This window comes from Physeter macrocephalus, chromosome 14 (assembly GCF_002837175.3).
Source record: "Physeter macrocephalus isolate SW-GA chromosome 14, ASM283717v5, whole genome shotgun sequence".
Taxonomy (NCBI): Eukaryota; Metazoa; Chordata; class Mammalia; order Artiodactyla; family Physeteridae; genus Physeter; species Physeter macrocephalus.
Window position 1 is genome coordinate 103,078,884 of NC_041227.1, and position 14,221 is coordinate 103,093,104.

At 39.0% G+C, this 14,221-nt stretch overlaps 1 protein-coding gene across 1 annotated transcript; it reads right to left on the reverse strand.

The window, feature by feature from the left end:
* Positions 1–5,211: 5,211 nt before the first annotated feature.
* SMG8 (SMG8 nonsense mediated mRNA decay factor) lies at positions 5,212–9,726 on the reverse strand. The gene is made up of 4 exons (XM_007106029.4): positions 7,937–9,726; positions 7,225–7,370; positions 6,082–6,954; positions 5,212–5,670 (listed from the first exon to the last, which is right to left on the reverse strand). The coding sequence occupies exons 1-4, from the start codon at positions 9,693–9,695 to the stop codon at positions 5,473–5,475; spliced, it is 2,976 nt and encodes a 991-aa protein (XP_007106091.1). The 5' UTR covers positions 9,696–9,726; the 3' UTR covers positions 5,212–5,472.
* Positions 9,727–14,221: the final 4,495 nt, after the last annotated feature.

Sequence of the window (14,221 nt, forward strand, 5' to 3'; positions counted from 1 at the left end):
AAGCCCGCATGCCTAGAGCCCGAGTTCCGCAACAAGAGAAGCCACCGCAATGAGAAGCCCGGCACCGCAACGAAGAGTAACCCCCACTCGCCACAACTAGAGAAAGCCCATGTGCAGCAACAAAGACCCAAAGCAGCCAAAAATAAATAAATTAATTTTTTTAAAAAGAGTATTAAAAATTAAACAAACTATTAGCTGGCATTTGTGCAAAATTATGCAGTGCTCCAAAAACTGAGTGCAGTCCTATTTGCCACATCTTAGGACAGGCACAAAGTTGTGGGAGACAGAACAGAAAAGGGGCAATTAAATGGCCAAGGATTTGAGAGGCTGCTTTATAGAAAGCATAAACAGACTAACTAGCAAAAACTAAACCTAGTTTTAAAAAGACCACAGAAAGACACAAGAGGAAAGGTGCAAGCCAAGTCTACAAAACTGCTGTATGTCATGGTGCTTACCACAAGTACATGTACTAGGCACTGTTTACCTGATTATAAAAGGTAGGCCTAAAACTAACCAAGACTCCCAAACTATTAGAATTATGGGATACCTTTGAAAAGGAAACTTAAGATAAATTATAATTATTATCAAGAATTTATTAATTAGGTGCTTTATATATACTCCTTCAATCCTCATAACCACCCTTTGTGATAAATAACAATTATTACCATTCTAGAGAAAATAATACTCAAGGATTAAGTAAACTGTCACGTTTCTTAAGTGGTGGAGTTAATTCTTTTTGGCTTCAATCTACTATAGTACTATTTTATACAGAAGATAATATGGAACAAGAGAGGGTGTAAGAATATAAGGTTCAACAGTTTTAGAGAGAATCAAGATTTACACTCTTAAAAGAAATTAAGATGTCTGAAGGGTACCATACCTCATTTTTCTGACATTAAAAACTCACCCAGGGGACTTCCCTGGTGGTCCAGTGGTGAAGAATCCGCCTTACAATGCAGGGGACGTGGGTTTGATCCCTGGTCAGGGAACTAAGATCCCACGCGGGGCAACTAAGCCCGCGTGCCACAACTACTGAGTTCATGAGCCTCAACTAGAGCCCACGTGCCGCAAACTACAGAGCCCATGGGCTCTGGAACGCACGCACCACAACTACAGAGAGAGAAAAAACCCACACGCCACAACAAAAGATCCCACGTGCCTCAAAGAAGATCCCGCATGCCACAACTAAGATCCAACACAGCCAAAAAATAAATAAATAAGTAAATAATAAATCTTAAAAAAAACACCCAAAACTCACCCATTCACAAGTCTTAAGACCAGAATCAAAATATTCAGTTGGAGAAACTGACATGCAGGTTTTATTTTTATATTTTCTAAGAAGGCAGAACATAGGAAGAGTACAGCTTTGAAATCACAGTCCTCAATTTAAATTCTGACTTTGCTACTTCCTAGCTATGTGACCTGGGACAAATTATTTCATCACTTCAAGCTTTAATTTCCTGATAACATGGATGATATCTATCTTGCAGTGCTTTGAGGATTAGAGGCAATGTATGCAAAATGCTTACTAAATTACCTAACAAGAGGATAGTCAAGAAACAGCTATTATTATTGTGTGCCATTCAGTACACAGTAGGTATTGTTATTTTTATAAATCAGGCTTCTCTAGTTCCATTTTTCCAACTCTTTTTCCTGTTCCTTTAAAGTCTTTTTTAATTTTTAATTTAAACTAAGAAACAAACTCACTGTTCAAGTAGTGCAGGGGAGCCTTAATTTTAAGTAAACCAACGTATGAAACCATTTAAAAAATTAGATTAATGTAATTTACCTTATAAGGTCTATCATAGTCGTCCTTTAAATAGTTAGCGCTCTTGAATAAAATATGATTTACTTCCTAAAAATTTTAATTCTATACAACTCTTCAAGGACACATCAAAAGACTTACCAATAGGCCAAAGGATGCCCTTCTGTCCTAGTGATTCTTAAAAAAGAATCAATTTGAAACATCTGCTTATATCTCAAAAAAAAAAAATCTACTAAGCAAAGGACAATGCAAATGCTGCTACAGAAGAAATATAATTTCTTTAAAAAAACCATCACTTTTGAAGTTTGCTGAAATAAGGTCTGTAGGACTAAAGAGAAAGGGAGTAAGCAATACAGACTGCATAGTCCACATTTCTCTAATGTGACACCCTGTAAACTTATTTATGGATAAAAACAAGCATGAAGAAGTGCTGCAATTGTGCCTTAAGCAAGTTATAAGTACAAATAGCATACAAATTTTGTATTTACTAAGTGAAGTAAGTCAGAAAGAGAAAGACAAATCCATATGATATCTTACATGTAAAATCCAACATATGACAGAAATGAACTTATTTACAAAACAGAAACAGACTCACAGACATATAAAACAAACTTATGGCTAACAAAGGGGAAAGGGGGTGGGGGAGGAATAAATTAGGAATTTGGTATTAGCAGGTACAAACTATTATATATAAAATGATAGGGACTTCCTTGGCAGTCCAGTGGTTAGGACTCTGCGCTTTCACTGCTGAGGGCCCAGGTTCCACCCCTAGTTGAGGAACTAAGTAAGATCCCACAAGCCGCACGTCACGGCCAATAAAAAAAAAGATAAACAAGGTCCTACTGTATAGCACCGGGAACTATATTCAATATCCTGTAATAAACCATAATGGAAAAGAATGTGAAAAAGAATATGTATACATAGGGACTTTCTTGGTGGTCCAGTGGTTAAGAATCCACCTTCCAATGCAGGGGACGCGGATTTGACCCCGGTCTGGGAACTAAGATTCCACATGTCGCTGGGCAACTAAGCCTGTGCACCGCAACTACTGAGCCTGTGCACTCTGAAGCCCGCGTGCCGCAACACAGCCCAGCGCAGCCAAATCATAAACAAACAAACAAATAAATGGAACAAACTATTATGCACAAAATGAATAAGCTACAAGGGTATATTAAAATAAAAAGAATATGTATATATATATATATATATATACGTATAACTGAATCACTTTGCTGTATGCCAGGAACTAACACAACACTGTAAATACTTAAAAAAAAAGTTTTGTATTTAAAAATGCTATAGAAATTCAAATTAAGGTGGCTTCTGTAACCAAATATAATCAAGGAAAATTACTCACTAATTTAAGCAGTAATGTAAAGTTGTTCCATGTAGAATGATATCAAAAAGGAAATAAAGAAAAAAAGACACAGGTTGGCTCTTCTGAAATCTATTTCTTCTCATAAACTACTTTCTTATAGTTCCTTTGACCTACAAGTTTACACACCTGTTAGTCAAGTCTTAGAGGCTATTAAAAAACAATACAACTATTAGTATATGTCCTACAGAACAATCTAGCTATATTTCCCAAATGCAACTACCAACGACTATGCTTAATACAAAAGTAATTGTGATTTTTAAAACTGATATAGGGCTTCCCTGGTGGTGCAGTGGTTGAGAGTCCGCCTGCGGATGCAGGGAACATGGGTTCGTGCCCCGGTCCGGGAAGATCCCACATGCAGCGGAGCGGCTGGGCCCGTGAGCCATGGTCGCTGAGCCTGCGTGTCCAGAGCCTGTGCGTCCAGAGCCTGTGCTCCGCAACGGGAGGGGCCACGTGCGTCCAGAGCCTGTGCTCCGCAACGGGAGAGGCCACAACAGTGAGAGGCCCGCGTACCACAAAAAACCAAAAAAAAAAACTGATATAAAAGGAATGAAAGATATAAAGGAAAAGGATGAAAAATAAGGCTGAGATGAAAAAAGAATATAGACTAATTTTCATATTGGCTCAGATTCTCTTCCTAATTAAACTACAGTAAAATAGGCATAAAAATACATCTAATTAAATTACAGTTTTAAATTGGCTGCCAGTTATGTGTTTCTCTATATAGATTTAAAAATCAAAACCTAAGTAACTGTTTTAAGCCGGTAGCAAGATGTGTTAAACAAATACTACATTTCATGGGACTTCCCTGGTGGCGCAGTGGTTAAGAATCCACCTGCCAATGCAGGGGACACAGGTTCAAGCCCTGGTCCGGGAAGATCCCACATGCCGCAGAGCAACTAAGCCCGTGCGCCATAACTACTGAGCCCACATGCCTAGAGCCTGTGCTCCAAACAAGAGAAGCCATCGCAATGAGAGGCCCGCGCACCACAATGAAGAGTAGCCCCTGCTCGCCGCAACTAGAGAGTCTGTGTGTAGCAACAAAGACCCAACGCAGCCATAAATAAATAAATAAATAAATAAAATACTACATTTCATATATATTGCAACTAAAATCTCCAATTCTATTTGCTCAGCATTTCAAAATCAATGTGTTCAGGAAAATATAATCAGTTACACTAGAATTCTGGCATATTAACTTATTTTGCACACTTAGCTAATTAGTGATGTATCAGTGTCACCATGTTGATGCTGGTGAACGTTAACATCGATATGCATTGATAAAATTTGTATCACTTAGCAAATTGTTTCATAGTATAGCAATTTTCAAATAATAAAGTGTGTACTAATATCCTGGATAAATAAGTTTTAGTTCAGAGAGCATTCATTTAAAATATGGTATCTCATCAGTCCAAGAATAAAATGGTGAGAACAAAACAATGTAACTCAGGTACCAGAACTGTGAGCCAAACAGGAGGATATTTTTTTGCAATTAAGTCCTCATACAATTACCAGATAACCTACTGCATCATCTTTTTTTTTTTTAAAGATACTGTGGTTTCTGCCTCTCTCTCTCTCTCTCCCTTTTCTTTTTTTAAAATTTATTTATTTTTTGGCTGCGTTGGGTCTTCGTTGCTGTGCGCGGGCTTTCTCTAGTTGCGGTGAGCAGGGGTTACTCTTCATTGCGGTGCATGGGCTTCTCATTGCGGTGGCTTCTCTTGTTGCAGAGCACGGGCTCTAGGAACACGGGTTTCAGTAGTTGTGGTTTGCGAGCTCTAGAGCTCAGGCTCAGTAGTTGTGGCGCACGGGCTTAGTTGCTCTGCAGCATGTGGGATCTTTCCAGACCAGGGCTCAAACCTGTGTCCCCTGCATTGGCCGGCGGATTCTTAACCACTGTGCCACCAGGGAAGCCCTAGATCATCTTGTTTTGAAGATAACTGCAGGAGCAGCATTTTAAGGAAAATCCCAGCTAAAACATTTTAGCAATAACAAAGCTTTGGCTCAACATGATAATGCAACATTCAGTTATAATAGAAATATGTTTTATTATGGACAGTGAAACAGAAACAAAGAGAAAATAGAGGTATCAACCATGTATTTCATGTCCTCTTCTAAAATAAACAATGTTTATTAGGAAGTTGTACCCCCTTTACAATAACTATCAACAATATCATGAAATAGTGGAACAATTACTGTCCAAATACTGAACTCCTGTAACCAAAACACATTTTGTGTTCAAGAAAACACAGTATCACACACCAAAAAACACCCCATACACACTAAAACCAAAAATCAGCTCCCGTTTAGGACTGTACTGGCTGGAAAACACTTATTGTGTTACTGCTTTAAGAACCCCACGGAGCACCTTGTAACTCATCAACTGCACATTTTCCTTCGTAGGGAAACAAGGTCCTCTCTCAGTCACGTAGGCATATGGAAATCTCAAAACCCAGAGGCCATCAGGTGGGAGAGTGATTTCTTGTTTTTCTGGGTAGAATACTGGACATGGTGGTGGGCCTGGCTGAACCTGAAAAACACAGGTTATATGATTACTTTAATATATTTCAATAAGAAACACCTGAAAGATAAGTGCCTAAACAAAGGATAAGTTCACAGAGCACATAAGATTAAGCAGGTAATGTGTACATTCTTAACTCCAATCATATCTGATATTACATTAAATAATCTCAAGTATTATCCTGCTTTTCTACAGATTTTTAACTTCAAGTTCTGCCTCTAACCAGATGACGTGAATTGATGGTGTGAACTGATTAACACACCTACAATCTATTTTTCAAGAAACAGAATATTAGGTATAAGAGGTATTTAAAATTAAGACCTGTTTAATTAGTTTGATACCCTGTACTTTTTTCATACAATCAAAACAAGCATCGGCATTTTTTGTCTGTCTGAGGACAAAAAGGCTTATATTTCTTACCTGAGGCATTAGTATTATCTGCAAAGGAGCATCAGGAACCACAACAAAAAGCCTCATAAGTTGAGCATAATGTGGTTTTAGCCCTCTGCCCTGAGATGATGACAGAATATATAAGGGCATATCACTATTCAGGGCTTTTAAAGCTGATTCCTTGGGCCCACTTCCCATTACTTTCATTACTTTGTCAGGTCCTGAGCACATAAATCTTCGTCCTCGAGAGTCTTCATATTCAAAGCCCACAAATGCTCGCGCTATGTCATCTCGCCGTCTTCCTCTTCCCATTACAACTGCACTTCTCTTTCCAGGAATAGCTTTATTTGGAGCAGGCCAAGAATTTGTGTCTAAGTCTCCTTCGTCTTCAGCCCTAGTCCTGATGACAATGTCCCACGGCATAAGATAGTTTGTTCCTGGAATGAAGCCCTGTTGGTCCAAACCAGTATGAAAGTTATAAGACTTAGCAGGGCCTAGTTTAATCAAAGACCAGCTGGAGAATTTGGGTAGGAGACCTTTGGGGCAATTTGAATGTAGCATGCCTGGGAGATATTCAACTGTGGATGCCTGCCGATCAACCAAGTTTGGTCTCTTCTCAGTTTTTACTTCTCCTTGACCATGAACTTCTGGATTGTCTCCTCCTGCTTGTGGATCAGCTGGATAGGTACCTAAACTATCTGTGGATTGGCCTAAACTCAAAGCTAAACTCAGGCTTGTGCTCTCTCCTTGGGTTTGAGGTTCTTTTTCTTTAAGTTTATCAGCATCTGCATCTGGAGGGGCAGGAGATGATTCGTTTTTGGCAGGAGCAGGGTCTGGAGTACTTGGTTCAAATACTGGGAAATTGATGTGATCCAATTTTCCACAACATTTTTCTTCCAGAAGCTATGGAGGAAGGAAAAAAACAAACAAACTAATCCCGTGAACCTTTCACTGAAAACAACACATGCTTCACATTAAAAAGCAAGATCAACAGTTAATGGGTAAGCAAATAAGTATATATAAAGAAATTTCCCTTGTTACACATCACACTGCAAGTCACATTTACTTATCTAGATATTTTGCTTCTGAAAAAATATATTTTTACTCAGATGGTCGTTAGCAAAAAAAAAAAAAGGAGAGAGAGAGAAGAGGAAGAAAAAATGTAGAGTCTACCTGATAAAAGTCATAGTTAGCTGCCTTGATATCAAAGGGATCATCTCGAGGTGCCTGTTTCCTTCCACAGTTACAGGCACCAGTGGATCGAGCTCGGCTATTGTGATACAGCACAGGAGGATTTCTATCAGGCTCTGGTTTTTCTCCTGGAAAATATAAGTCACTATTAATTTTACACACAATGCAGACCCAGATTTATTTTGCATTCAATTGCACCTTAACCCCAAAATTTCTCCAACCAGTTCTTTGGAAATGAGAAGGAAAAAAACCACCCAAAACACAAAAACTTGACTAAACACACCTAACAGAAGAAGCAAGTGAAAATACATGACATAATACATATTTTTAATCTAAACTTTTAGGGTCTCTAAGTAAATTTTATCATCATCATAGTGCCCATACATTTCATTATATTCATTTCAGTTAAACAAAAGGCAAAAATGTTAATATGAAATTCCTGAAACTTTGTATTATTTAATAGTTCTCATTTACTAATTCCCTAGGGTTCATTCTTTAAATACAAGAACATAATTAGTAGTCATAGCTGATTTTTCTTTTTACAGCAGGAGAAAAAACTTAAGTCTGATGTACCTAAATTTCTGCAGGGCCCTCTTTTTAAAATGTCAATACATAATGAACAAACTCTCTTAAAACAAGAATAAAAACACAGCTCAAAGTTTTGATTTCAAAATACTGAGAAAATTTTAGCCACCTGATTTAGGTAAGGAGTGAAATTTATGTACACAGTGTTGATCAGTTAAACTCCTCTCCTCACAGAGCTGATGGCCATTGCTCCAAAACTTGTAGCAGTCCTCGTGTAACTGCATGGCATATTTGTGAAAGGCTGGACCCCTAGCATGTTGACTGTACACTCGAAGAGCCTGGGCAAGCTGATTCTTATGGACAGTCATTGTGTAATTATGAGGCAAATTTGACTGGTAAGCACTATGGGCCATGGGTAAAGCTTTTTGGCACCGGTTCTCTGAGAATTTTGTGTCAATATCCAAAAACCCTTCCAAGACTTTAATACTGCTTAAAATCTTAGACGTTAGCTCCCCAGTGGGAGAGCCCGGGTCCTCCTCTTTCCCATCGATAGCTACTTCATACAGTTTTGAAGCTGCTGAGATCCACTTCTGATAAGTAGGAAGTTCAAAATGGGAAGGCTGTGGGTTCCTGCCCACACTGTCATCAAAACCTTTCTTGCTTAGTACTAGCTCTACATGCTGCCATAGGAATTCCCGAAGAGTGAAATCCACTAGCTGCCCGGAAGAACTGGAACTGCTAGTGTCAGTGTGGAAAGAAAGCTGTTGTCGGCTGTGCTGCCTCATCACCTGGTATCGCCTGGACCCAGAAAGGGGTGCAGGGACCAGCAAAGATTCGGGGTCTTTCACAGTACAATGACTCCTAAGTTGGTCCAGCAACATGCCTACTGGGTCCTCCTCCTGGCTTCCAGGAACTATGTACACAAACGCCTGATTGGCAGGCACAGTAAAGAGGCAGTTGATACTCTGATTAGTCAAGACACGACTCTTCCGGAAGATTCTATAAATCTGGTCTTCCAGGGCATGCTGCAGTCTCCTTTTGGGAGAATGCTTCTTGGGCTTCTCTGGATGAGCTGGGTCTTGGTTCCGAGGGGGTTCCACCTTGAGTGCTCCATTGAGTTGAAAGAGGAAAAGGAGTCTAGGTGGGCAAGGTCTGCAGTTTAGCTTCCAGTCTTTGCCAACTGGACAGTCCTTAATGGCTGTTTTGAGGAGGGGCAGTACTTTCTGTCTCAGTCCATCCAGGGCTCTGAATACTCGATCATAAGTGATGTCAAAGGAACAAGTGGGATGGACCAGAAGCAAGATGTGACAGACGGAGAAAAGGTAAAGGAGACTGAGGCACTGCAGTTTCTCTTGATGCTTCCAGAACTCGTGCGCTTCTGCATGAGGTAAAGGGAGGCCACCTCCAGCTTCCCCGCTCTGAAGGGCCCGACAAGCCCGGAGAAGTTGGGAATTGTCACAGATGGAAGTGAGAAGAAGATACAGAACTTTGTTTTCCTGGTTGTAATAGGCTTGCAGAAGGCTGTAGTCCTGGGAACCTGGCTCAGTTCGGTTCCCTTCCGCGACAGCTACACCTCCCCGAACTGGATCCCCGGACCCGGCGCCAGGGTCCCCGGCTCCACCAGCCTCCCCGACGACCCCAGCCTCGGGCCTGATTCCAGGCCCCGAGTCTCCAGGATCTTGGTGGCGAAAGAGGGGAAAAACCTGTCGGTCGCACACCGTGTTCACAAGTGAAAACTTCTCGGAATTAAGGCGCAGGGCCGTCTTGCCGAAGATTCCCACCACGCAGATCTCATCCTCCCGCCAAGGAGGCTCCGGTCCGCCAGCCGCGCTCCCACCACCCTCTGTAGGGGACCCCTCGGGACTTTCAGAGCCTGTCCAGGCTGAAGCGCCCATCAGAAGCTCTCTCAAGCTGACAGGACCCGCCATGGTGCGGTGACTACTCTAGCGTTCTTCCGGTCCCTCCGGTAAACAGAACCGGCTCTCGTCCAAGTTTGAAATCCCTCCTCCGCTTCTTCAGTTCCTGCTTTCCTCTCACTTTAGGTTCCGCCTCTCGCTTCTCCTGTCATAGTTTTTCACCAAGGTTTTACCTAGTCCTACAGCATAGCTGATTTAAGATTTTCCTTAACCGGAGACTGTAGGAATTGAAATATCAGAAAGACATTTAGAAGCAATTAGGGTTTTTTGTTTGTTTGTTCTTCTTGATAGACAAAACATTTAATGAATGTTAAAAGTTACAAAATCATTTTAGTGAAAAGGAGAGCTGTGTTTGTGACAATTCTAAAATGACAATAATTACATGCAAGATAAAGGCAGAAGTGGTTTTGAAAAGGAATTATATTCACACTATGCTAGATTTAATTCTTGTCAAGTATTTAAGGACCATCTACAACAGGTTTATTGTCCTCACCACATTTAACCTCTTAATCCTTTCTACATCGTATTTTCTTTCTGACATACAACTACTCACCCACCCACTCATCTCACCTCCAACTTTTTTTTCACTACCAGTAGTGATTTATTTTATTTTTATTGAAGTATAGTTGATTTACAATGTTGCATTAGTTTCAGGTGTACATCAGTGATTCAGTTATACATATTTTTTTCTGATGCTTTTCCATAATAGGTTATTACAAGATATTGAGTATAGTTCTCTGTGCTATACAGTAAATCTTTGTTATCTATCTATCTTATATATAGTGGTGTGTATCTGTTAATCCCATACTCCTAATTTGCCCCCCCCCCGCTTTTTCCCCTTTGGTAACCATAAGTTTGTTTTCTATGTCTGTTAGTCTATGTCTGTTTTGTAAATAAGTTCATTTGTATTTTTTTTCTATCTTTTCGAATTAGAGTTTTCATCTTTTCCGGGTATGTGCCCAGGAGTGGGATTGCTGGATTATATGGTAACTCTATTTTTAGTTTTTTTTTAAGGAACCTCCATACTGTTTTCCATAATGGCTGCACCAATTTACATTTCTACCAACAGTGTAAGAGTGTTTCCTTTTCCCCACATCCTCTCTAGCATTTATTATTTGTAGACTTTTTGATGATGGCCATTCTGACCGGTGAGAGGTGATAACCTCATTGTAGTTTTGGTTTGCATTTCTCTAATAATTAGCAATGTCGAGCATCTTGCAAGCAGTTAGTTTGCAGTTCAAGAAATTAAAAAATTCCACAAAAAAGAGTGTCAAATGACTCTTCTAAAATAGGAAACTGTTTCACTTTAAGCTCCAGAACCTTGTTGTACAAGGTGTAGTCTGCAGCCCAAAGAAGGAGCTTGTTAGAAATGCAGAATCTTAGTCCCCAACCCAGACCTACTAATCAGAACATGAATTTCAATAAATCCTAATGATTTGTACACACTTTATAGTTTGAGAAGCAGCACTTTAAAAAAATCTTTCAAAGCAAGGTGAACAGATTTCTTTCTTGACTCGTATCAATGGAAAAAAAGGCAGGGATTTTGAAAGGTTTATGGAATACAACAACAATAAAAAATTATCAAACTCAGAAGAATATATACCAAAATGTTTAAAACGTGTTAGGAGTTGTTTAATTTTTTTTCTTTACTCCTTTTTTCCCTGCTTTTTATTTATTTATTTATTTATTTTGTGGTACGCGGGCCTCGCACTGTTGTGGCCTCTCCCGTTGCGGAGCACAGGCTCCGGACGCGCAGGCTCAACGGCCATGGCTCACGGGCCCAGCCGCTCGGCGGCATGTGGGATCTTCCCGGACCAGGGCACGAACCCGTGTCCCCTGCATCGGCAGGCGGACTCTCAACCACTGCGCCACCAGGGAAGCCCTTCCCTGCTTTTTTAAAAAAAAATGGATATTTTTTAGAGCAGTTTTAGGGTCATAGCAAGATTGAGCACAAAGTACAGAGTTCCCGTATACCCTTTGCCCCTACACAGTCATAGCTCCCTTTACTATCAACACTGGGCTCCAAAGTGGTACATTTGTTACAATCTCTGAACCTACTTTGACAAATCATTATCACTCCCATATTCATAGTTTACATTAGGGTTTATTCTTGGTGTTGTGCATTCTGGGTTTGGATATGTATCCACCATTAATGTGTCATATAGAATAGTTTCACTGCGCTAAAAATCCTATGCGTCCTACCTATTCATTTCTCCCTTCCCCCAAACCCCTGGCTACCAGTGATCTTTTTACTGTCTCCACAGTTTTGTCTTTACCAGAATGTCATATAGTTGGAATCATACATACAGCGCATAGCCTTTTCAGATTGGCTCCCTTCACTTAGTAAAATGCATTTAAGTTTCTTCCGTGTATTTTATGATTTGCTAGCTCATTTCTTTTTTGTGCTGAATAATATTCCATTATCTGGATATACCACAGTTTATTTACCCATTCACCTACTGAAAGACATCTTAATTGCTTCCAAGTTTTGGAAATTATGAATAAAGCTCCTATAAACGTCTGTAGGCAGGTTTTTGGGTGGACATACTCTTATTTTTATATCTCTTTTTTCTAATTTTTCTACAATGAACATTTTCTTCAATTTGTAATATTAAAAAAATTCTTCCTTGAAGAAATGTGGAAAGCCTTAATTCAATGTTTGATTTAGCTGGCTGGAAGTTCAAATAGTTACGATTTATTACTTTAAAAAAATACTCTGTCTTTAAAGTAGAGATGAGATTAATTTGTGTTTAATGAGCTCTTACTTGGATGTCAAAAAATGATCATAATAAAAATCAAACAGATGAGTTACTCTGTGTATGGCTCTGTGCTAAGTCCTTACCAAGAATTATCTCATTTATGCATGATCTCACTTATCTGTGGAATCTAAAAAAAAAACCAAAAAAACACCTAACATAGAAACAGAGAACAAATTGGTGGTTGTCAGACGAGGAGGTGGGTGGGGTAGTGGGGTGGATGATGGGTAGGAGGGTAATGGATGAAGGTGGTCAAAAAGTACATACTTCCAGTTATAAGGTAAATAAGTTCTGGGGATGTAATGTACTTCGTGGTGACTCTACACAGTTAACAATATTGTATATTTGAAAGTTGCTAAGAGATACATCTTAAAATTTCTCACCACAGGAAAAAAAATTATAACTATATAAGGTGACCGATGTTAACTAAATTTATTGTGGAAATCAATTTGCAATAGATACATATATCAAACCATTATGTTGTATACCTTAAACAAATACAACGTTATATGTCAATTATATCGCAAGAAAAGTGGTTAGGGGGAAGAATTATCATTTAATTCTCAAAGGAAGGGAGGGGCCCTAAGTCCTGGTGATGGTGTTTTTAATATATTAAGCTGTGTTGGGCTTCCATAAATTCTTCTCAATCAACACTTATTTACTAACAAGAATTTAGAAAGGAGTAGAGGTGGGCTTTCAAATGTATTTTTAAAAATTTTGTTTCTCTATTTGATTTTTACTTGTTTGCTTCTCTACTTCTATATGTCCAGATTCTATCTCTCTTTTTTTTTCTATCTCTCTTCTAAAAGCCAACTAAGATAAGAAATTGTACATGTTTATCCGCATAAATTATATTGTGATCCTCATCATGTAGATTATTTGCTATGTTTAGTATGTGACTTTGCTGCTATAATTTTAACAATTCTTTGACTTACAAATCCAGGAAAAATAGTGTATATTAACCACATCCATTTGTATAGATTTCCCAAGTAAACAAAATGTTGAAAAACCAAATTGAAAAGACTCTCTATGCAGCTGCTTCCCACTAGCTATCTATTTTACATTTGGTAGTGTATATATGTCAATGCTACTCTCTCACTTCGTCCCAGCTACCCCTCCCCCCTCCCCGTATCCTCAAGTCCATTCTCTAGTACGTCTGTGTCTCCAATAGATGTAAAAAAAAAAAAAAAAAAAAAAAAGACTCTCTAGAAGAAAACAAGAGTAACAACTCTCATATTTTGCTGAAGGGACCATAGATTGATTGGTACAACCACTTGGAAAACCAGTTTGACAGTATCTAGAAAATAGGCACGCTTTATAACCTAGCAGTTCCACTCCTAGAAATACACACTAAAGTAACTCTTGCATAAATGCACATGTTCAAAATGGCATGCATAGCTCATGATAGCCAAAATCTAGAAATAACCTTAATGTTCATTGACAACAGAATCAATTAATAACTATATTCATACATCAAAAATAAATTATCTACAGCATTGCACAATAATATGGTTGAATCTTAAATGTAGATTGAAAGAAGCCAAAAACAAAAGAATATAAAATGTATGATTCTATTTATACAGAGTTCAAAAGTGAGCAAAATAAACCATAGCATTTAGGGGTGCATATTTAGAGGGCAAAGCAAAAAAAAAGCAAGCAGATCAGTAGTTACTGTTTTTTTTTTAAAAATTAATTAATTATTTAATTTTTGGCTGCGTTGGGTCTTCATTGCTGCTTACGGGCTTTCTCTAGTTGCGGCGAGAGGGGGCTACTCTTCCTTGC